Source organism: Pseudophryne corroboree, chromosome 10, assembly GCF_028390025.1.
Source record: "Pseudophryne corroboree isolate aPseCor3 chromosome 10, aPseCor3.hap2, whole genome shotgun sequence".
Taxonomy (NCBI): Eukaryota; Metazoa; Chordata; class Amphibia; order Anura; family Myobatrachidae; genus Pseudophryne; species Pseudophryne corroboree.
In genome coordinates this window covers 24,647,982-24,673,277 of record NC_086453.1, presented here as the reverse complement: position 1 = coordinate 24,673,277, position 25,296 = coordinate 24,647,982, and the positions used below count along the sequence as shown (strand labels likewise).

At 46.8% G+C, this 25,296-nt stretch overlaps 1 protein-coding gene across 1 annotated transcript in view; it reads right to left on the bottom strand.

Moving 5' to 3' along the window:
• Positions 1-21,096, bottom strand: part of LOC134966901 (uncharacterized) — a 40,216-nt gene extending 19,120 nt beyond the window's left edge. Inside the window, exons 1-3 of the mRNA XM_063943933.1 lie at positions 21,044-21,096; positions 15,032-15,085; positions 4,759-4,964 (exon numbers count right to left, since the gene is read on the bottom strand). Coding sequence (XP_063800003.1) covers positions 4,759-4,964; positions 15,032-15,072 — 247 coding nt within the window. The 5' untranslated portion in view covers positions 15,073-15,085; positions 21,044-21,096. The remainder of the gene's footprint in view (positions 1-4,758; positions 4,965-15,031; positions 15,086-21,043) is intronic.
• Between the last annotated feature and the right edge of the window lie 4,200 nt (positions 21,097-25,296).

Sequence of the window (25,296 nt, the reverse complement as noted above, 5' to 3'; positions counted from 1 at the left end):
CTGTAGAAAAGGAACATTAATAACAATCTTTCACTTCGGGGGTTACACGACGTGTGGAAACAATCACTGGCGCACACTAGAGCGGAGAATTAAATTGTAACCACAAAGATTACCAGGAGGCTTGTATGGCAAACAAGTAACATTGAAGATGACAAACTAAAGGCCTGAATCAGAGATGGAAACGTTTACACAGCAGAAACAGAGCAAAAGTATGCGCAAGACATGTCTGAAGGACAAAGACGCCTTCTGCCGGCATCTCAGATCCACTGCCTGTGTCTGAATATGCAAGACTGGTCGTAAATGTTTGCAGAAGTTGCACTCCAGGGGGTGGGTATATGGTAGCGTCATCACAAAGACAGTACAGCACTGCCCTGGCGTGCTGAGTGGCTGTACAGGCTGCAGAGGGGTGTGGCCAAAGCGTACAAAGACCCTGTGATGATACTTTATGTCTAGTTGCCCCATCCTTGCTGTTCTAAGCCTGGGCATACACCGTCAATATCTGTATGGCTGACAGATATTTTATCTGATAGCCTGAACCCCATCTGATCTTGTGGCCATGCCCTGTGAGATATTTTACAATGTATGGCCACGTGATATGGTATCCGGACTCTATGTCGACAGCACTTAGGTCAAACGCCTATTGGTCGATAGTGACTAGGTCAGCACCAGAAATAGGTCGACATGGCCATTAGGTCGACATGGAAAAAGGTTGACATGAGTTTTTCAAAAAATTTTGAACTTGTTCATACTTTATGATCCATGTGGACTACAATTGGGAACGGTAACCTGTGCCGAGAGCAGTGGTAGCAGAGCGAGGGACACGGTGCACTAATTGGGGTTCCCCGTCACTCTACATAAAAAACGACACCAAATAAACTCATGTAGACCTTTTTCCATGTCAACCTTGTTCATGTCGACCTAAAGGTCGTGTCTACCTATTTCCTGTGTCAACATACTCACTGTTGACCAATAGGCGTCAACCTAATGTGTGTTGACCTAGACATTGTCGACCCTGAGTCCCATACCTCATGATATCTGGGTTCCTCCCCTGGGGTGTAGACATTTCCCCATTCCTCCCCTGTGAAGGAACTTGGCAAATATTGTCAGCCCATACACTGCCAGATGTGGTCATCCAATGAAGGGATCAGTCGGGCATGTTGGAAGAGTTCTCATCCATGGCCTTCCAATCATCTCAGATTAGTAGCGGCCATTTACTATGAGATTAACTGACCAATCTGATAACAATCAGGCCGATAACTGCATAATGTATGCCCGGCTTTAACGTAGGCTTGACTGCCCCTTCCTACTGTTATTCTCCCTCTTCAGGCGCAAACAGACGCAAATCAGGAATATGCAAAAAGAAATGACTCCGTTTTGGTGCTTGTGTCTTGCACAGGAAATAGATGCATGACCAACACCCAACGATCCCATTCATTTGTGAGTAACATAGGGGGAAATATATCAAACCTTCTATAGAGTGGAGAAGTGGCCCAAAGGTGTAACAGAGCGGCAGTGCGGAGCCTCCAGCATTGGGAAGAGTATCCTGAAGAAGCTCTGAGCGGCTGTGGAGACTGCCGCATGCATGCCTGGAATGTCCAAAGGCCCGGCAGCAGTGATTCTGGCTGCACAGGGCTGTCTTAACGGCAGTGTAGGCCCTTGGGCACAGCAAGGCATTGGGCCCCCTACCCATCCTCCAGCGGTAGGAGTGGGGTGTGCTATCAGCGGCAGCTTTGATGTCCCGCGGGCGGTAGGGGGTGTTCTATCTTCTGCTTAGCATGTAGGACCTGGAGCAGTAATTTCTACTAATTGTTCCTTTACTGCACAGATGGGGTGGGAGGGAGAACACTAAACTGTAGAAGGGGGAATTGCGCTGAATGAAGGCGCCCTGGTACATGACTTCCAGGGTGGTAGGGGATGTTTAATACGCAGGGGAGGGGTGGATAGTGGAGTGGGCTTCATATTCATAATTTTCTGGTGGGAGGGAAGCTTGCTTGACTACAGATATCTCAAGTTCCTGAAAATATATTTCTTAGCTTTGAATGGGATTAAAAACTACAGAGTGCTACCTTTCAGAAGGTTCTAGGGATTTGAGGATCAGAGGTCAGGAGCCAGAGCAATCATCCAATGAATATATAAAACTGTATACCAGACGTGTGGAGCTGGAGCAGGGACCAGCTGCTGGAAGGCTGATATCTCTGGTTCTGGGCACAGTAGAGACAAGCTGCCAGGGTCCAGCAAAAGGGGAGTCCCAGCTTTTGGATTATACCCTCAGAAAACCTCTGTGTCAGACAGAACCTGAGATATCTGGCGGGATTGGTATGAAATACCTCCAATCAAAATCCCGACGTTCAAAATCCCAACACCAATTGACCGATGGTCAAAATCCCGACAAGGTCAAAATCCCGACATGGACAAAATACCGACATTTAAAATACCGACAAGGTCAAAATACCGACATGTAAAATGCCGACAAGTCAAAATACCGACATGCGGTTTTTGTTGTTTTTTTGTGTGTATGTCGACATAAGTCAACATGGACACCATATAAAGTGTACCGCGTCCCCTCGCATGGCTCGCTGCGCTCCCCATGCTTCGAGCACGGTGCCTCGCTGCGCTCGGCACACTATTATATTCCCCCTCCAGGTCCACTGGGATGGTAAAGTATGAACAAGTCGGTTTCAATGAAAAAAATCATGAAAAACTCATGTCGGTATTTGGACCTGTCGGCATTTTACATGTCGGTATTTTGACCTTGTCGGTAGTTTAAATGTCGGTATTTTGTCCATGTCGGAATTTTGACCTTGTCAGGATTTTGACCATCGGTCAATTGGTGTCGGGATTTTGATTGGAGGTAAACTGACTGCATCCCTATCTGGCTAGGAAGAGCAATTAACATGCTCGGATGGGGACCACTGCTTTCACGTTGGATATCTCCAGTTCCTCAAGGCCGATTTAAAAAAATCTGGTACCCCTGGAAAGAGGGGACCCTCAGCTATCAATCTATGGCCCTTATGCTCCTGGGGCCCTTGGGCAAGAGCCCATTGAGCCCATACGAAAAGTCGGCCCTGTGGCTGCAGGATGCCGGTCCAGACACCGAAGCTTGACAGAATCAATGGCCACTGGCCAGAGACGGCTCCACCTTCAGGGCCCTGCACTCCCATAGTTACAGCCCTGAACTTGCCCACAGCAGCCAAACAGATTCTACCTAGCATTTAGCGAGTACATTCTAGAAAATGAGAGATAGAAGCTCATTGGTTGTGATGAGAAACTTCTCCTCCTCCTTATCACAGGCGAGCGGCAGAACTCTACATTTATCTACATTCAATTTCCACTTAAAATCTTGAGGCCAGAGGTTAAGTAGTTTTGCTCTGAGTTGACTTTTAATATCCTTTTTCATTTGACACTAGTGGTTACATCATTCTTACCTACTCTCCCTCAAGTTGTCGGAGACTCCCAATTTTTGAGGCAGTCACCAGCACCCATAAAAAAGTGGCGAAGTACGGAAGAGAGGGTGGCGACAGAAATTTCCTGAGATGATCCGATCATCCTAGGACATAGCTCGGATCAGTAATGCATGCCTCCAGCGAGGGTTGGTCATTGCCCATCGATGATCAGAAATCATTGATGGTCTATGACCAATGTTAACTAGTTTTCACATCAATGGTGGAGACCCGAATGGTTCGCCGCCATCGATGGTTGCCTTGGTCACAATGTTTTTTTATTTTTTTATTGCGTGAGTGCTGCAGACACATTAAGCACAGCACAACACGGCAGGCAGATCCACGTCAACCTGCAGCTTTCCGGCATCTGGTGGAACTACATTTCCCATGAGCCACCGCTATGTCTGCCAGAAAGTGGGAGGGGCCGGGCAGCTACTGGTATTCTACATGTCAGCAGTGCAGCGAGAGAAGGAGAGGTGGACGCATCGCGAGTCCTCTGACCTTACTCCTCCTGAGTCAGATGGAGAAGCTACAAACAAGGCTAGTGCAGCAGCAGTCAACGGAGCTGTGCATATCTTTGGTGCATGCGCGAAACCTCCATGGTAAGAACCATCAATGGTATGATATAGCATAGTTGTATACCATTGATGGTTCTTGCCATTTTTCCCATCGATAGCAACCATAGCACCTCCAGGCTCCAACCACATCTGAATGAGGTCCGTTATGCCTTATAACCAATGCAGGGAAGTGGCACGGATGATCCCATTTGAATATATACTGTATGTCTCTGATTTCTTTTTCCCCCACAAGAATATAACAGCTACACAATGGGGGTTAGGTGGAATTAGGGAGATTGGCAGACTGTTCAGGGAGTCAGGGAGATTGCTGCTAATTCAGGAGTCTAAATGACAGTCAGGGAGAGTTGTATGGTCAAACTACTCCTAAAACTGAAAGGGTTTCTATATTACTCCACAGGGATCTGATGAAGGGAACCACTCAACAGACAGAGGGGGAAAGGGTGGTGGGGGTGGGGGGGTGGGGGGGGGGGGTAGTGTGTGCAAATCCCCTCCCCTAAATTTCCCTTCAGCACACTAAAAATGACCTGTAACCATACCTGAACCTAACTGGCAATAGAAATTCAAAGAATTGGTCACACATGTTTGCAAACACATGTTTAGTTGCTGAGCCACTTCACGGCTTCTCCGATATCAGCAGTCCTAACACTACATAATAGCAGTGGGCCATGTCATTTGTCACAGTAGGCCTCATGATAAAGGCTATTACTAAAACACATCCAGACAGAGAGCTAACCACTCACCTGGCTTAGTATGACACCTGGCTGTAGCTGTAGCTGCCTTTTTGCTTATCTTCCTTGTCTTCTGATTCCTCCTCTTGCTTATTTTTGGGCCATTTGAATTCTCCAATGACCGTGTCACAACTCTCGGTGTTGGGGATGGTTTCCTGGTGTCATACTTATGAAACACACAGGACTCAATGACCTTTTTACGCTTGTTTATGAAACATCTAAAGAATAAAAAGGAAAAACACAACATAAAATAATTTTATCGTTTTTCAGAATGAATATGGAACCCATTAGCGAATCGCCAATCGTTTTCAGCCCAGTAGAAAAAGAATGTAGACTTTGCCATTCTCATTAAACTCTGCACAGCAGTGCATGTTGACAGTCAGAATGTTGACACCAAAGTGTCGACATGTTCCGAATGTTGACAGAAAAAAATTAGTACAATATTTAACATGTTGACACCAGGGAGTTTATTTAATAATAGTCATGTTTGTGCCGTTTTTAAGGGAGTTTGATCTCGAATTTTATTGGACATAATTTACTGCAACTTTTTGAATCCATATACAGTAATTTACTAAGCTGACGAGTTTTCTAGTTTCGTATTTTCCGATGTCGATGTGATTCGTATTGTCGGGCAGTGTTTTACGGGAGTGATTAATAACACACTGCCTGGCATAACACTATGAATCCCGGCCGGATCTGTGAGATCCGTGCCGGGCTTCATTGTGTACATTCAGAGAAGTGATGAATGGGTTAAAATAAAAAATAAAAATTGTGTGGGGTCCCCCCTCCTAAGCATAACCAGCCTCAGGCTCTTTGAGTCGGTCCTGGTTGTAAAAATACAGGGGAAAAATTGTGTAGGGGTCCCCCATATTTAAACAACCAGCACTGTGCTCTGCGTCCGGTCCTGGTTCAAAAAATACAGGGGACAAAACACATAGGGGTCCCCCATACTTTTTGAACCAGGACCAGACGCGGAGTCCGGTGCTGGTTGTTTAAATATGGGGGACCCCTACACAATTTTTTCCCTGTATTTTTACAACCAGGACCGGCTCAAAGAGCCCGAGGCTGGTTACGCATAGGAGGGGGGGACCCCACGCATTTTTTTTAAAAACTTTTTTAACCTAAACAGACCCTTTCCCACAGATAAGCATGCACAGATCTCACTGATCCGTGCATGACTATCCAAACACGCCAGGAAAAAGCAGGCCTATTTTTTTGCTGCTTTTTTTAACGAATCGCAAAAAAATACACCCGCAATTGACCATTCAGAGACTAACACCCAAATACGAATGAATAGTAAATTCCTGTGTTGTATGAACAAACAGCCGCTTTTGACCGATGGTCTATTCATTCGTATTGCTGATCTCTACCATGAAAACCATTACAAACAGCCCCAACACTGCCGAGATTGGTGCTTAGTAAATTCCTGTGTTGACACTTAGAAAAAAAAACAAAAAAATTGCAAAATCGGAACTTTTGTAAATAAACCCCCAGGCTGACGACACAACATTTTTTATTTATTTAAGTTTAACCCTAAGCCTAACCCCTAACATGTCCCTATGTTAAATGTGGCCATTTTGCCACGACCATGCGTTCTAATGTACATCTCAATAATCTGAAAGTCTACATTATGAACATACAAATTCATAACTGCACCAGACTGTGTAAAAAAAACCCCAGAATATCTTAATTTGTCACCTGGGGAAATATCTCCACATTGATATGAAGCTGGAGGTGCCCCAAGGATAGAAATACTAAGTACTCAAAAATACTTTGGTCTAGCGCAATAGTAGCAAAAAAATCCTTTTAGGGTCACTCTTTTACACAGTATGATTATTTACACATCTAACTTTTAATATAAGTTCATCCTCTAAAATAATGGAATATATCGACTTTTATGGAGAAATATATGATTAGTCACCCCCAAAATAACACGTATAAGCATAAGCAGTGGCGCACACAAGGGGGATTTCCGAGTACCAGATTTTTTTATTTTTGAGACGGAGGCAGCAGGATGGGGGGGCAGCACAACAAATCCCCTTTCGGGCTCACCATGAGCTGCGCTCGCCACAGGTTCTATTCCCACTCTAAGGGTGGAAAACCACGAGTGATCAGGGGTTAAAGTGAGCCGGAACGGGGCAGAACTGCTTTCCGTCATGTCAGCTTGGAGACAGAATGCAGTTCCGCCTCCTCCGGCTCACCTCATCCGAAGTGTGCCGGCGCTGCACAGGGAGATGCTGGGCGCCCGCTGAGACTTGGTTACCAGCAGCGCCCGGCTCTCCCTACATAGTGGAAGCCAGCAGCAGGAACACAGTACTGAGCTCCGGCTTCCTGCTCCCGGCTCAGTGCACGCTATGAGAGAGACGTCATGACGTCTCTCTCATAGTGCTGGAGAGCCGGACGCCAGGAGATCATAGCGGTCGGACGCGGGAGCGGGGCTTGGTAAGTATGGTTGATTTTTTATAAAAAAAACACGTGTGACTATTAGCAGCGCGGCTACAGGTGGCTAACCACTGGGGGCAATCTAGAGGGGGATAATCACAGGGGGGCAAGCTACAGGAGGCAATCTACTGGGGGCTATACTACAAGGGGGCATTACTACTTGGGGCAAACTACTGGGGGCAAATTAAATGGGGCTAAACTACAGGGACTAACTACTGGGGCAAACTATGGGGGCACATTACTACTGGGGCTAAACTATTGGGGGCATTACTACTGGGGGCGAGCTACAGGGTCATATTACTACAGGGGGCAAACTACAGGGACGCATTACTACTGGGGGCATAACTACAGGGGCTAAACTACTGGGGTCATTACTACTTGGGGCTAACTACATGGGCTAAATGACTGGGGGCATTACTACAGGCAACATTACTACTGGGGGCAATACTACACAGGGGCATTGTAAAGGAGGCACTTCATAAGGGGCATCACTCCTGGGGACATAAGGGGCACTACTACAGGGGGCATTGCATCAGGGGCAACACTACTCTGGGCTCTACATAAGGGGCACTACCAGTACAGTGGACATTGCATAAGGAGCACTACTACTGTGGGCATTGTGTATTACAGGGTGCTACTACTGTGGGCATTATGTGTATTAGGGGTACTACTACTGTGGGGATTATTACTATTGTGTGACCACGCCCCTTTCTTTTTGAGACCACGCCCCTTTCTCTGACGTCCTAAGTGGATGCTGGGGACTCCGTAAGGACCATGGGGAATAGCGGCTCCGCAGGAGACAGGGCACAAAAGTAAAAGCTTTAGGATCAGGTGGTGTGCACTGGCTCCTCCCCCTATGACCCTCCTCCAAGCCTCAGTTAGGTTTTTGTGCCCGGCCGAGAAGGGTGCAATCTAGGTGGCTCTCCTAAAGAGCTGCTTAGAGGAAAAGTTTTGTTAGGTTTTTTATTTTCAGTGAGTCCTGCTGGCAACAGGCTCACTGCAACGCGGGACTTAGGGGAGAAGAAGTGAACTCACCTGCGTGCAGGATGGATTTGCTTCTTAGGCTACTGGACACTAGCTCCAGAGGGACGATCACAGGTACAGCCTGGATGGGTCACCGGAGCCGCGCCGCCGGCCCCCTTGCAGATGCTGAAGAAAGAAGAGGTCCAGAAATCGGCGGCAGAAGACATCCCTGTCTTCTTAAGGTAGCGCACAGCACTGCAGCTGTGCGCCATTGCTCTCAGCACACTTCACACCAGCGGTCACTGAGGGTGCAGGGCGCTGGGGGGGGGGGGCACCCTGGGCAGCAATGTTAATACCTAAACTGGCTAAAAATACATCACATATAGCCCCTGGGCTATATGGATGTATTTAACCCCTGCCAGGAATCCAGAAAAACCGGGAGAAGAGCCCGCCGAAAAGGGGGCGGGGCCTATCTCCTCAGCACACAGCGCCATTTTTCCCACACAGCTCTGCTGGTGGGAAGGCTCCCAGGCTCTCCCCTGCACTGCACTACAGAAACAGGGTTAAAACAGAGAGGGGGGGCATTTTGTGTGGCGATATTATAATATATTAAGATGCTATAAGGGAAAACACTTATTATAAGGTTGTCCCTGTATAATTATAGCGTTTTGGAGTGTGCTGGCAAACTCTCCCTCTGTCTCCCCAAAGGGCTAGTGGGGTCCTGTCCTCTATCAGAGCATTCCCTGTGTGTGTGCTGTGTGTCGGTACGTGTGTGTCGACATGTATGAGGACGATGTTGGTGTGGAGGCGGAGAAATTGCCTGTAATGGTGATGTCACCCCCTAGGGAGTCGACACCGGAATGGTTGGCTTATTTATGGAATTACGTGATAATGTCAACACGCTGCAAGGTCGGTTGACGACATGAGACGGCCGGCAAACCAATTAGTACCTGTCCAGGCATCTCAAACACCGTCAGGGGCTTTAAAACGCCCATTACCTCAGTCGGTCGACACAGACACGGACACTGACTCCAGTGTCGACGGTGAAGAAACAGACGTATTTTCCAGTAGGGCCACACGTTACATGATAAGGGCAATGAAGGAGGTGTTACATATTTCTGATACTACAAGTACCACAAAAAAGGGTATTATGTGGGGTGTGAAAAAACTACCTGTAGTTTTTCCTGAATCAGATGAATTAAAAATTGCTAATATCTAAGAAATTATTGGCGTTATACCCTTTCCCGCCAGAAGTTAGGGCGCGTTGGGAAACACCCCCTAGGGTGGATAAGGCATTCACATGCTTATCAAAACAAGTGACGTTACCGTCTCCAGATACGGCCGCCCTCAAGGAGCCAGCTGATAGGAGGCTGGAAAATATCCTAAAAAGTATATACACACATACTGGTATTATACTGCGACCAGCGATCGCCTCAGCCTGGATGTGCAGCGCTGGGGTGGCTTGGTCGGATTCCCTGACTGAAAATATTGATACCCTTGACAGGGACAGTATTTTATTGACTATAGAGCATTTAAAGGATGCATTTCTATATATGCGAGATGCACAGAGGGATATTTGCACTCTGGCATCAAGAGTAAGTGCGATGTCCATTTCTGCCAGAAGATGTTTATGGACACGACAGTGGTCAGGTGATGCGGATTCCAAACAGCACATGGAAGTATTGCCGTATAAAGGGGAGGAATTATTTGGAGTCGGTCTATCGGACCTGGTGGCCACGGCAACAGCTGTAAAATCCACCTTTTAACCCCAAGTCACCTCTCAGCAGAAAAAGACACCGTCTTTTCAGCCTCAGTCCTTTCGTCCCCATAAGGGCAAGCGGGCAAAAGGCCAGTCATATCTGCCCAGAGGTAGAGGAAAGGGAAAAAGACTGCAGCAGGCAGCCCCTTCCCAGGAAAAGAAGCCCTCCACCGCTTTTGCCAAGTCCTCAGCATGACGCTGGGGCCTTACAAGCGGACTCAGGTGCGGTGGGGGGTCGTCTCAAGAGTTTCAGCGCGCAGTGGGCTCACTCGCAAGTGGTCCCCTGGATCCTACAGGTAGTATCTCAGGGGTACAGATTGGAATTCGAGACGTCTCCCCCTCGCAGGTTCCTGAAGTCTGCGTTACCAACGTCTCCCTCCGACAGGGAGGCAGTATTGGAAGCAATTCACAAGCTGGATGCCCAGCAGGTGATAATCAAAGTACCCCTCCTTCAACAAGGGAAGGGGTATTATTCCACACTATTTGTGGTACCGAAGCCAGACGGCTCGGTGAGACCTATTCTAAATCTAAAATCTTTGAACACTTACATACAAAGGTTCAAATTCAAGATGGAGTCACTCAGAGCAGTGATAGCGAACCTGGAAGAGGGGCACTATATGGTGTCCCTGGACATCAAGGATGCTTACCTTCATGTCCCAAATTGCCCTTCTCACCAAGGGTACCTCAGGTTCGGGGTACAGAACTGTCACTATCAGTTTTAGACGCTGCCGTTTGGTTTGTCCACGGCACCCCGGGTCTTTACCAATGTAATGACCGAAATGATGATTCTTTTTCGAAGAAAAGGCATCTTAATTATCCCTTACTTGGACGATCTCCTGATAAGGGCAAAGTCCAAGGAACAGTTGGAGGTCGGAGTAGCACTATCTCGGATACTGCTACAACAACACGGGTGGATTCTAAATATTCCAAAAGATCCCGACGACACGTCTGCTGTTTCTAGGGATAATTCTGGACACAGTCCAGAAAAAGGTGATTCTCCTGGAGGAGAAAGCCAAGGAGTTATCCGAGCTAGTCAGGAACCTCCAAAAACCAGGAAAAGTGTTAGTGCATCATTGCACAAGGGTCCTGGGAAAAATGGTGGCTTCTAACGAAGCGATTCCATTCGGCAGATTCCACGCAAGAACTTTTCAGTGGGATCTGCGGGACAAATGGTCCGGATCGCATCTTCAGATGCATCAGCGGATAACCCTGTCTCCAAGGACAAGGGTGTCTCTTATGTGGTGGCTGCAGAGTGCTCATCTACTAGAGGGCCGCAGATTCGGCATTCAGGACTGGGTCCTGGTGACCACGGATGCAAGCCTGAGAGGCTGGGGAGCAGTCACAAAGGGAAAAAATTTCCAGGGAGTGTGGTCAAGTCTGGAGACTTCTCTCCACATAAATAACTGGAGCTAAGGGCAATTTACAATGCTCTGAGCCTAGGAAGACCTCTGCTTCAAAGTCAACCGGTGCTGATCCAGTCGGACAACATCACGGCAGTCGCCCACGTAAACATACAGGGCGGCACAAGAAGCAGGAGGGAAATGGCAGAAACTGCAAGGATTCTTCGCTGGGCGGAAAATCATGTGATAGCACTGTCAGCAGTGTTCATTCCGGGAGTGGACAACTGGGAAGCAGACTTCCTCAGCAGGCACGACCTCCACCCGGGAGAGTGGGGACTTCATCTGGAAGTCTTCCACATGATTGTGAACCGTTGGGAAAGACCAAAGGTGGACATGATGGCGTCCCGCCTCTACAAAAAACTGGACAGGTATTGCGCCAGGTCAAGAGACCCTCAGGCAATAGCTGTGGAATTTCTGGTAACACCGTGGGTGTACCAGTCGGTGTATGTGTTCCCTCCTCTGCTTCTCATACCCAAGGTACTGAGAATTATAAGACGTAGAGGAGTAAGAACTATACTTGTGGCTCCGGATGGGCCAAGAAGGACTTGGTACCCGGAACTTCAAGAGATGCTCACAGAGGACCCATGGCCTCTGCCGCTAAGAAGGGACTTGCTTCAGCAAGTACCATGTCTGTTCCAAGACTTACCGCGGCTGCGTTTGACGGCATGGCGGTTGAACGCCGGATCCAAAGGGAAAAAGGCATTCCGGTAGAGGTCATCCCTATCCTGGTCAAAGCCAGGAAGGAGGTGACCGCACAACATTATCACCACATTTGGCGAAAATATGTTGCGTGGTGTGAGGCCAGGAAGGCCCCCACGAAGAAATTTCAACTCGGTCGATTCCTGCATTTCCTGCAAACAGGAGTGTCTATGGGCCTCAAATTGGGGTCCATTAAGGTTCAAATTTCGGCCCTGTCGATTTTCTTCCAGAAAGAATTGGCTTCAGTTCCTGAAGTCCAGACGTTTGTCAAGGGAGTACTGCATATACAACCCCCTTTTGTGCCTCCAGTGGCACCGTGGGATCTCAACGTAGTTCTGGGATTCCTCAAATCACATTGGTTTGAACCGCTCAAATCTGTGGATTTGAAATATCTCACATGGAAAGTGACCATGCTGTTGGCCCTGGCCTCGGCCAGGCGAGTGTCAGAATTGGCGGCTTTGTCTCACAAAAGCCCATATCTGTTTTTCCATTCGGACAGGGCAGAACTGCGTACTCGTCCCCAGTTTCTCCCTAAGGTGGTGTCAGCGTTTCACCTGAACCAGCCTATTGTGGTACCTGCGGCTAATAGGGACTTGGAGGACTCCAAGTTGCTAGATGTTGTCAGGGCCCTGAAAATATATGTTTCCAGGACGGCTGGAGTCAGGAAAACTGACTCGCTGTTTATCCTGTATGCACCCAACAAACGGGGTGCTCCTGCTTCTAAGCAGACGATTGCTCGTTGGATTTGTAGTACAATTCAGCTTGCACATTCTGTGGCAGGCCTGCCACAGCCAAAATCTGTAAATGCCCATTCCACAAGGAAGGTGGGCTCATCTTGGGCGGCTGCCCAAGGGGTCTCGGCTTTACAAGTTTGCCGAGCTGCTACTTGGTCAGGGGCAAACACGTTTGCAAAATTCTACAAATTTGATACCCTGGCTGAGGAGGACCTGGAGTTCTCTCATTCGGTGTTCTAGAGTCATCCGCACTCTCCCGCCCATTTGGGAGCTTTGGTATAATCCCCATGGTCCTTACGGAGTCCCCAGCATCCACTTAGGACGTCAGAGAAAATAAGAATTTACTTACCGATAATTCTATTTCTCGTAGTCCGTAGTGGATGCTGGGCGCCCATCCCAAGTGCGGATTGTCTGCAATACTTGTACATAGTTATTGTTACAAAAATCGGGTTATTATTGTTGAGAGCCATCTTTTCAGAGGCTCCGCTGTTATCATACTGTTAACTGGGTTCAGATCACAGGTTGTACAGTGTGATTGGTGTGGCTGGTATGAGTCTTACCCGGGATTCAAGATCCTTCCTTATTGTGTACGCTCGTCCGGGCACAGTATCCTAACTGAGGCTTGGAGGAGGGTCATAGGGGGAGGAGCCAGTGCACACCACCTGATCCTAAAGCTTTTACTTTTGTGCCCTGTCTCCTGCGGAGCCGCTATTCCCCATGGTCCTTACGGAGTCCCCAGCATCCTCTACGGACTACGAGAAATAGAATTATCGGTAAGTAAATTCTTATTTTTTTGGTGCGCACGTCTACGGTGCGTGCAATACCTTTGTGAGTTCCACCCCCTCTCTAGGACCACTTTAAGCACTGCAAGTGATAATAGTCCCTGATAGTCAGCATGCCAGGAGTGCAGGATGTCGGTGCTGGTGATGTGACCGGCGATCTCCTGAACGCCGGTCACATAACTACATCCCATATAAACATCTCAATGAGGTATATATTCTGTTAATCCAAGTAGAGCCTAAATAGCATATAAATCACAGAAAACCCATCCCTATGACTCCCTATTAATTATTGATTGAAGATATATCCATAATTCTCACTGGGGTGGAGATGTACTAATCCTTGGAGATGGATAAAGTGGAGAGAGATAAAGTACCAACCAATCCAGTCCTACCTGTTATTTTTCAAACACAGCCTGTAGTATGCCAGTTAGGAGCTGATTGGCTGGTAGATTATCTCTCTCCCCTGTATCACTCTCCAAGGTGTATTAAATTTCCCCCTAGTTCAGTTACAGAGCTGTACCAGTTAGGAGACAAGTTAACATAATACCCTAACAGAAGAACATTGGGGGTTATTCAGAGATGAACGCAGATGGCTGTATATGCATTCATCTCTGCACATGTTACGGGCCGCCCAGCACAGTGTAAGGCCGCCTTGCTATGCGTCCGCAATCTAATTGCGAATGCATCGGATCTAAGGTTGACTCCTGGCAGTGCAGCCTGGCTGCGCTGTCAGGCGGTCAGCGGACATCTTTTTTATCGGAGCGGCCGTGTGTGAAGTCACGCAGCTGCCTTGAAAATGGTCCCAGTCTGTCCTTGATTGCCTTCCCCCCCCCATGCCACATTGCCGCCCTGAAAATGCCTTCCGCCGTCAATCACATTGCGGTCTCATCCATCAGGGATGCGACTGCAATGTGTGTGTCCACACAGTTGCTGTGCGGCCACTGCGCGTACACAGTTTGCCGCCGCCAGCAAATGGCCCTGCACCCCGCAATAGCGGCAGCTCCGAATGACCCCCATTGTCACTGCTTTTATATGCAGAACTGTACAATTTTATACACAAATCAGCATATCATGATGAATGACACAACACTTTCACCACTTTTGCGCATTATATCATAAGGAATAAAATGATAAAGAAAGTGGACTTGTCTTTAGAGATCTGCAATTCAACATTCACATGGAAGCCATTTTTTTTAAGACTGCTCTGAGCTTTTGTTCCATTTGAAAAACATATTGAGGTATAAATGAAGCCCTATGGGTGCTTCTTAAAAGATAACTGCTACTTACAAATATTGGGCCAGATGTAGTAACCTGGAGAAGGCATAAGGAAGTGATAAACCAGTGATATGTGCAAGGTGATAAAGGCACCAGCCAATCAGCTCCAATATGTAAATTAACAGTTAGGATCTGATTGGCTGGTGCCTTTATCACCTTGCACATATCACTGGTTTATCACTTCCTTATACCTTCTCCAGGTTAATACATCTGGCCCACAATTTTGCTTACCCTTGTTCCTGGACAGGAAATGACTCTGCAAGCACAGCCATGGTTCAGAAGTTCCTGGTGGGACAATGGAGCACAGGTTAGGGCATTACATTTTAAATAAACCCATCTCTCACACACAATGGGCGCAGATATTGTTTGTGTTATATTCCACATGCTCATTGCCGTTCTATCCAACACCATCTCTTCCATTATTTATAGTGAAAACTAGGGTATCTGGACTATGGATAGATACTGTGTAAATGGAGAGTCAATAGGTTGACACTATGTGGTCTCTTAATGAAGCAGTGAAAAGTGTGGAGAAGTGAGCCAGTGGAGAAGTTGCCCATGGCAACCAATCAGCTGCTACGTATCATTTTATATAATGCACTTTATAAATGTTACCTCAACACTGATTGGTTGCCATGGGCAACTTCTTCACTGGCTCACTTCTCAACTATTTTCACTGCTTCATGAATAGACCCCTATGGGGAAAATTTACAAAGTTGGGAGTTTTTTTTTAGAACTGGTGATGTTGTCCATAGCAACCAATCAGATTTTATCTGTTTTCTTCTAGAAGCATCAGTTCCCAAATAAAAAAACGTTCAACAGGGTCAAAAGTTGAAAAGGGTCAAAAGGTCGACTGGTTCAAAAGGTCACCATGGCAATGGTTCACACGGGTGTGGTTCGTTTTATCGACAGTATCTAGGTCGACAATGTTTAGGTCGACCACTATAGGTCAACAGTCACTAGGTCGACATGGATGGAAGGTCGACAGTGTTTCTATGTCGACATGTGCTAGGTCGACATGAGGATTTTTTTTTGTGTGTAGTTTTCTTCGCAGAGTGACCGGGATCCCAAATTAGTGCACCGCGTCCCCTCGCATGGCTCGCTTCGCTCGAAATGCTTCGGGTATGGTGCCTTCGCTCCGCTGCCGATTCGCTCAGCACACTTTACCGTTCCAATCGTAGTCCATGTGGATCGTTAAGTATGAAAAAATCCCCCCCAAAAAAACTTGAAAAACTCATGTCGACCTTTAGACCTGTCGACCTAGCACATGTCGACATAGAAACCCTGTCGACCTTCCATCCACGTCGACCTAGTGACTGTCGACCTATAGTGGTCGACCTAAACATTGTCGACCTAGACACTGTCGATCTTCAGACCGGATCCCGGTTCACACGCAGGTTGTTGACAAGTTTTTTTTGTTTGTTTTTTCACAATTTTTTCAACTGTTGCTTGGTTTATCATCCACGTGTTCTATGATTGGGAATAGCAACCCGCGCAGAGGGCAGCAGTAGTGGAGCAAAGCACATTGGGGGTCATTCCGAGTTGATCGCTAGCTGCTTTCGGTCGCTGTACAGCAATGAGGCAAAGAAACGGCACTTCTGCACATGCATATGCGGTGCAATGCGCAAGCACAGCGTACTATTACAACGAACGATGTAGTTTCGCAAAGGGTCTAGCGAAGCTTTTCAGTCGCACTGGCTACCGCAGAGTGATTGACAGGAAGTGGGTGTTTCTGGGTGTCAACTGACCGTTTTCAGGGAGTGTTCGGAAAAATGCAGGCATGCCAGGAAAAACGCAGGCGTGGCTGGGCGAACGCTGGGCGTGTTTGTGACATCAAAACAGGAACTGAAAGTCATCTCAAGCGCTGAGTAGGTGTGAAGCTACTCTGAAACTGCACAAAAAAACTTTGTAGCCGCTCTGCGATCCTTTCATTCGCACTTCTGCTAAGCTAAAATACACTCCCAGTGGGGGGCGGCATAGCGTTTGCACGGCTGCTAAAAACTGCTAGCGAGCGAACAACTCGGAATGACCCCCCTTGCCCGAAGCATGACGAGCCTGCAAGAGTCTATATTACCACTAATTGGGATCACAGTTGATGAAAAATACAAAATTACACAAAAATATAAAATCTTGTGTCAACATTTTAGTGTCGATCACTTCCATGTCAACCCTTTGATTTTGTCGACTTTTTATACCTGTTGGCCTTATGTATACTGTCTACCTTTTACATGTCGATCTTCTGACCATGGTGACTTAATACCTGTCAACCATATGGGGTCCATCTAGTGACTGTCTATTTAATAACTGTACGTCTTCTATACCACACCCGAAAAATAGCAGGTTCCTTTTTTTTATTAAGAGAATAAATACATTTGATAAAAGGAAACAGGGAATGTGAGACTTAAGGCGAATCTGACCGGATTTTTAAAGTGGAAATCATTTACATGGCATAACCTTATTGTCTTCTATGTATAAATGGTTGCTGCTTTAAAAATCCAGTTAGACGCGCACAGAATCCCACACTTCCTGCTTCTCGCAGACTATTACATTTAGCCAGTAGCGGATCTTGCCACGGGCAAGCAGTACTTTTGCCCGGGGCGCCGCCTTCCGGAGGGCGCCGCACCAGGGCAAGATCCGCTGCTGGTGTGTGCCCCCCGCTGCCCGCTGCCCCCGGCCGCTGCCGCTGGGAAGGGAAACTAGACGTGTACGCGTTTAGTTTCCCTTCCTGGAGAGGTCCTTTACTGTGCGGTGCGCGATGACGTCATCGCGCACCGCACATCAATTCAGACTGTACAGGGGGCGTAAATGACCACGCCCCTGTACAAAGCCACGCCCCCTAAAGCCGCCCGGGGCGCCAGTAGCCCCGGAGCCGGCCCTGCATTTAGCCTTACTTTATGTCTGTGGTGTGAGGTCTCTCTGACTAATCCCCACATTGATTTTATATAGTATTGCAATAAGTTTTTCACAATTTGCATAATACAAGCCTGCATGGCTCATTTTGAACTGTGCAGACTTGGGGGGTCATTCTGAGTCGTTCGCTCGGAAAATTTCTTCGCATCGCAGCGATTTTCCGCTTAGTGCGCATGCGCAATGTCCGCACTGCGACTGCGCCAAGTAAATTTGCTAAGAAGTTTGGATTTTTACTCACGGCTTTTTCATCGCTCAGGCGATCGTAGTGTGATTGACAGGAAGTGGGTGTTACTGAGCGGAAACAGGCCGTTTTATGGGCGTGTGGGGAAAAACGCTACAGTTTCTGGGAAAAACGCGGGAGTGGCTGGAGAAACGGAGGAGTGTCTGGGCGAACGCTGGGTGTGTTTGTGACGTCAAACCAGGAACGACAAGCACTGAACTGATCGCACTGGCAGAGTAAGTCTCGAGCTACTCAGAAACTGCACAGAGATGTCTTATCGCAATGTTGCGAATCTTTCGTTCGCAATTTTAAGAAGCTAAGATTCACTCCCAGTAGGCGGCGGCTTAGCGTGTGCAATACTGCTAAAATCGCCTTGCGAGCGAACAACTCGGAATGACCCCCTTAATTTTATATGTTCAGTTTAAAACCCAATGTCAATCCACAGTGGATCATGTCAGTTTCTAAAACCCTTCAAATCCAATGCTTTGTAATGCTTTATTCCTTAACCTCATATATGAACTGCTACGCCGACACACCACGTTGTCTATATGTTAATATCCTGTGGGGGGAAGGGGGGTTGTTTGGTTTTTTATTACTGCTTGCCTTTAAATCTAAAATGTGTTACTGAGCATGCTGGTGCAATATAATTAAATATTAATAAAAATGTTAATACTAAGTAAAGACAGTAGATGGCAGTAGAGCTGTGTCAAATACAATATATATTGGTATGATCAAATGCATGGATTCAGTCTCTTGCAGCTACTGTAAATAACAGGTGTCTTATATAAGTAGACCTTGAAGAAGCTTCTCACTAGTCATGGAGAGAGATAAAGTAGAGAGAAATAAACTACCAACCAATCAGTTACTGGCATTTTTTCAAACACAGTCTGTTAGCATGGCAGTAAGGAGCTGATTGGCCGTTACTTTATTTCTCTCCAAGGCTTGGTACACCTCCTGCCCAGACTCCAATCTCCTCAGAGTATGGGAATCAGTGTGCCCAGGGCCTCTCGAGGTAATGGATTAGAACTTTGATAAAGGAATATAGTCATTAAAACCTAAAACAGACTTGCAATAGGAAATGCCACGTGCCAATCAATACACAAATGAAAGACACAATAAATCTTTAGTTACCAATATAGTGAAACAAAAGGTAAGGCGGAGAATACTTACATAGCGGAGGTAATTATCTGTACATAGATAATGTCATGACAATGAAATAGACATACACAACATGTGTATAAGTGCAAAGCACTACCTAAAAGCCATACAGTATTTATGGCACTTTGGGGTGGTGGGGGGGGCTTCAAACTTTCTTACTCGTGGTGCTAGTAGAGCTGGCCATGGCAGAGAGTTAGATTTGGGTGGGGTGTGTTCAAACTGAAATCCAAATTGCCGTATTGACCCTGCACAGAAACAATATAACCCACCCAAATCTAACTCTGTCTGCACATGTTACATCTGCCCCTCCTGCAGTGCAGCATGGTTTTGCCCAATTGCTAACAAACCTGAATAAGGCCCAATGTCAGCATATAAAACCATCTCAAAGTTACAGTTTAGCCAACTCTGTTTAGGTATAAAAAAGCTGCAGAAATGGTGTAAGTAAAATGAACAGAAAAATGGGAATAAAACCCCTTCAATTCAAATATGTTACATAATTCATAGAGAAAGCGAAATGCGTAGAAAGGGCAACAGAACATGTACCGTTTCCTAGTTGTGAGCAATAGTCTAGTAAATCAGGGTGCAGCTGGTTAATTTCTATCACTGATGGATTAATCAGCCTCTCCCATGACAGCATACCTGCAGTCTGATGCCTGAGGTAAGCAAAGCCTGTTGCTGCCACAGGACAGACAAGATGGATGCCATAAAAAGTAGGAGGGGAAACCTGATAGGCTGTGGAAACAGTTTAGCAACAAATGACAAAGTAACAGCGCGTTTTACATTGCACTAAACAAATGTCAATGAATTACTATGTTGTGATGTTATGACAATTTTCTGTAGACTAGAATTTGCTCTTCCCTCATAATTGTGTTTATGGGTAAACACTGTAGTGATGGTAAAATATCTGTGATTCATCTGTCGAGCTCTGTTCTAAATGCCAAAACAGGCAGTGACGGAATACATCCATACAGTTATGACTTGGAGGCAGAGGCGGATTGGCCATAGGGTCTACAGGGAAGATTCCCTGTGGGCCGACGCACCCGCGGGGCCTGTTTTGTTTGAAGACATGTGGTCCTTTTTATAGACATAATGAATAGGATGCAAAATAATTTGCATATATGAAAATGACTTTGCCACTTAGCCTGTGATTGCAGATGATCTAGTGTATGCTCTGTCTGCCTGCTTGGCTGACATATAAGATTGAGTGAATAGTGATTGGGATACGGTTGGTGTAATAAGCAAGAAAATATATCTTTCTAAAGAATGATATAGTTTCCTAAATTCTGAAGGTGTATCATATAATGTGCTCATAATATTTAATTGTATTTCTTTTTAACGTCCCCCTTGATGCTGGACATGACCACTATCTGGAAAGTCTTGGGGGGAGGGTGCTGCTGCCACGGCCCATGGCTAGACCTTACACCTCTGGTGCTGCCCATGTGGGGCCACTAGTACAAATTTTTCCAGGGCCGCTTTTTGTTCCCAATCCGTCCCTGCTTGGAGGTGAGGAAGAACAACACGATGCAATAGACAGAGGTGGTGTCAAAACTGTTCTACAAAATATTCTCATTCTACACTTGCTGGTGATATGTTGCCGTATTCAGTGGAGGAATTAGAGTTCCCAGGACGTCCCCACCCACGAAAAACACAACGGAATAAAATGTCATCATTGTTCCAGCTCGAGATTATCGCTTATAACACTGTGTGTAACAGGGAGGCAGAACTGTACAGAACCCGTACATTTGTGGAACCTGAGATCATGAAGTTAGATTTGTGAAACCTGTACCAGCGGTGTTACTGTACTGGTTTTGCAGTGAACTTTGATTTAGAAAAAATGTATCAGAAACTTGGCTGATCTTTACTAGGGAGATAAAGGCAGCATTCCACAGAGCCACAGGTAATACTGAAATTGCATATATTAAGTAAATGCGCATATTAAAATTGTAAGAAGCTCTTACCAGGTAGTCACTCCGATCTCTTCCTTCCAACTAATGGCGTCTGACAGTTTCAGTGAGATGACTGAGAGGGAGGAGGAGAGAGAGGGAGAGAAAAGTATAGGGAGGGGTAAAAAGGAGGGAGGGTAAACTTGACAGGCTGTGGGAACATCTTGGCAACAAATGACAAAGTAGCAGCGCATTTTACATTGCACTGAACAAATGTGAATTAATTACAATGTTGATAATTATAATTTATAATGCTATAATGCTGATTTTTCAATATGTTTACAATTTTTTTTGTGTGTGCTGGTTTACAGTCACGAATGTCACTTACAGGTTGATTACATAACTGCAATGTCCCCCCTCTTTACTCTGACTTGCAATAGGAAATGCCATGTGCCAATCAATACACAAATGAAAGACACGATAAGTCTTTAGTTACCAATATAATGAAACAAAAAGTAAGGCGGAGAACACTTACATAGCGGAGGTAATTATCTGTACATAGATAAAGTCATGACAATGAAATAGACATACACAACAGTTACACACTGTACATACGTGCAAAGCACTACCTAAAATCCATGCAATATTTATAGCACATTGGGGGTGGGCTTCAAATTTTCGTACTTGTGGTGCTAGTAGGTCAGAAGCTGGCCATGGCAGAGGGAGTTAGATTTGGGTGGGGTGTGTTCAAACTTAAATCTGATACCCCTTTTCCACTAGCTCAAAAAACACAGGTAAATGCACGGGGGCGCACATTTACCAGTGATTTTTGCTAGTGGAAAAGGATTCCTCTGCAAAACCCCGGATCAAGTGATCCGGGAATCCTACCCGGCTAGCTTACCGGGTTGACCACACAAGTTCAACCCGGTAAGCTGTGTAGTGTAAACGAAAGACGTGTCGATGTGACACGGCTCCCATTCACAGAGTATGGAAGGGCGGCGCTGGGAGATCATGTGATCTGCCAGTGCCGCCCCTGCCGCTTTGCTAGCAGCTGTTAGGCGCCGGGGTCCGCTCGTCGGTGCGGCCCGGCACCTAGCAACCAGGGACGCCGTACGCGAACAGCCGCCGGCTCCCTGGCAACGCTGGACGCCGGGCGCGCTGAGCCGCACGGACCCTAGCAACGGGGACGCCACTGGCGGACCGTGTTCCCCGTTGCTAGGCTTTAAGGGTTAATGTTTTCTCCTGCTCTCTGGCCGGGCAGCAAGGCAGCTGCACGGCATTTATTCTAATCAGCCTTTTGGCAGCTGATTGGAGGACTCCTTGTTAAATACACTCCCAGGGCTTCTCACAGACGCCGGTAATAGCTTCCTGCATGCTGTCTTTGTTTGCTGAGAGTCTGTTCCAGTCTTGCTGTATCCGGTCATTCCAGTATTGGAAGCTCTGAACTCGGAAGTTTGTCATCTAATTCCTGGAGTCCTGACTAATCACCTTATAACATCCAGTGGTGTTCGTGAGTCACGGCCTTGCCGTGTGTTGCGGCTTGTCCGCTTTATTATTTATTATTTATGTTTTGGTGCATTTTGCGGAGGGTTCCGCTTCCACAGGTCCACTCTGGTATCCGGCGGTGCCGGGTAGGAGTATTGGACAAGTGAATTTTGGTTGTCCTTTTCCCTGGCGGGTTTCCGCACATACTTTAGGTTTTGTCAGTTAGCTTGTAGCCCCTGGCCTGGTTGTTTAGTCAGAGGGCCCCTTGTTATCACCCTGTCTCGGATTTCCCTTTGTCTCCCATTAAGACCTGAGGGGGCATCAGAGTTGGGCAGACTTAATCCGCCCTTCAAATGCGGCTGCCATGGGCTCAAGCAACCATAGTCTCGCAGGGGATTTCTGACAGCACGGGCGAGACAACGGAGTTAGGGCGCCAGGGGCTATTTTCTATTCCCGCTCCCATAACCAGCATTCCCTTCCAGTACTCTGACCATTGCCATGAGATCTCCTCCGGTCAGGAGTACTGGAATCATAACATTATTACCGGCCAAACCAAAACCTAAAATTAAACTGGGTTTAATTTTTTCCTTATTCAGTTTTGTAAGAGTTATCGGCCTCATGAATCCCACAGGTTTAGGGCCAAATCCTGGTCAGCTCCTAGTCAGCCAGATTCAAGAACTTACTCAGATGTTTCAGGATCTTTCCCTTCGGGTGAAGTCGCAGGAAGATCTTTTACGAACTTCCCCGAGGGTAGTCCCTGAACCAAAAATGCACTTGCCTGACTGTTTTTCTGGTGATAGGAAGGGGTTTTTTAATTTTAAAGAATCCTGTAAACTTTATTTTCGGTTAAGACCGATCTCCTCAGGTACTGAATCTCAGCGGGTCGGAATTATTATTTCTTTGCTCCAGCGAGATCCTCAGACCTGGGCATTCGGTTTAAAAGTAGAGGATCCGGCGTTGTCATCAGTAGACGCCTTTTTTTGGTCTTTAGGGCTTTTGTATGATGACCCTGATAGAGAGGCATCCGCTGAGAGTCAGTTACGCACTCTCAGACAGGGTAGAAATCCTGCAGAAGTTTTTTGTACAGAGTTTCGCCGTTGGTCGAACGACTGTGGCTGGAATGACCCAGCCCTGCGCAGTCAGTTTCGCCTCGGCTTATCAGAGTCTATAAAAGACAGTCTCCTTCAGTATCCCACTCCTGAGACTCTCGATAAACTCATGGAGCTTTCTATTAAGATTGATCGTCGTCTCAGAGAGCGGAGGGCTGAAAAAGGAGCACCTGTCAGGTCTACTCCATGTGTTTTTTCCATTCCTGAGGACGTAGAGAAGCCCATGCAGATGGGTCTCTCCCGGCTGTCTCCAGAAGAAAGAGCCAGAAGGCAAAACTCTGGTCTTTGTTTGTACTGTGGGGGTAAGGGACATTTTGCCCGTAATTGTCCGATCAAGTCAGGAAAACGCCTCGACCAAGTGAATTGTGAGGGGGTTCACTTTGGTCTGCAGCTTATCTCCTCGAAGAACTCCCTTTTAGTCCCAGCTAAAGTTTCCTTTGGCAGCCTCTGTTCCTCTGTGTCGGCTTTTGTTGACAGTGGAGCTTCAGGGAACTTTATGGACTTAACGTGGGCCAAGGCCTTAGGTATTCCTCAGTTAGCCTTGGGTAGGTGTATCACCATGCATGGTTTAGATGGGAGTCCATTGTCCAATGGGGTTATTTCCCTCTGTACACCCCCTGTACTACTTACGGTAGGAGCTCTTCATTCCGAAAAGATCGAGTTTTTCCTTACCCATTGCCCAGCAGTTCCAGTGGTTCTGGGTCACCCTTGGCTGGCCTTTCATAATCCCATCATTGATTGGCAGTCGGGGGAGATCTCACAATGGGGTACCATCTGTAATAAGGAATGTATTACGTTTCCCGTCAGAATAGCTGCTGCCATTCCCGAACCCATTCCCGTGGAATACCAGGACTTTGTTGATGTATTTTCCAAGGGCAATGCAGACATTCTGCCTCCCCATCGGCCTTATGATTGTGCTATTGAGCTAATTCCTGGTGCCACATTGCCAAAGGGAAGGTTATATGCATTATCCGGGCCAGAAACTGCGGCCATGAATGAGTATGTTAAGGAGAGCCTAGGGAAAGGATTTATCAGGCCATCTAAATCCCCTTTAAGTGCAGGCTTCTTCTTTGTGGAGAAAAAAGACGGATCACTCAGACCTTGCATTGACTTTAGAGCCCTGAATAAGATCTCAGTTAAAAATACTTACCCTCTGCCGCTGATTTCTGTCCTTTTTGATCAGCTGCGTTCGGCTGTGATTTTTTCTAAAATTGACCTGAGGGGAGCGTATAACCTCATCCGAATCAAGTCGGAAGATGAGTGGAAGACGGCTTTCAGTACTCAGTCGGGTCACTACGAGTATCTGGTGATGCCGTTCGGCTTGTCTAACGCTCCGGCAGTATTCCAGGATCTCATTAACGATGTGCTCCGTGATTTTCTAGGAAGATTCGTGGTCGTTTACTTAGACGACATCCTGATCTATTCTGAATCAATTGAACAACATGTTACCCAGGCGCGTCAGGTTCTTCAAAAATTACGTGAAAATCATCTATATGCCAAGCTGGAGAAGTGTGAGTTTCATGTCACGGAGGTATCCTTTTTAGGGTACATTATTTCCCCTCGGGGATTCTGCATGGAACCTAAGAAGCTCCAAGCCATCCTTAGCTGGGCGCAACCCACCAACTTAAAAGCAATTCAGCGCTTTTTAGGGTTTGCAAATTATTATAGAAGATTTATTCATTCTTTTTCCGACCTGGTTGCTCCCATTGTTGCACTGACTAAGAAGGGAGCGGA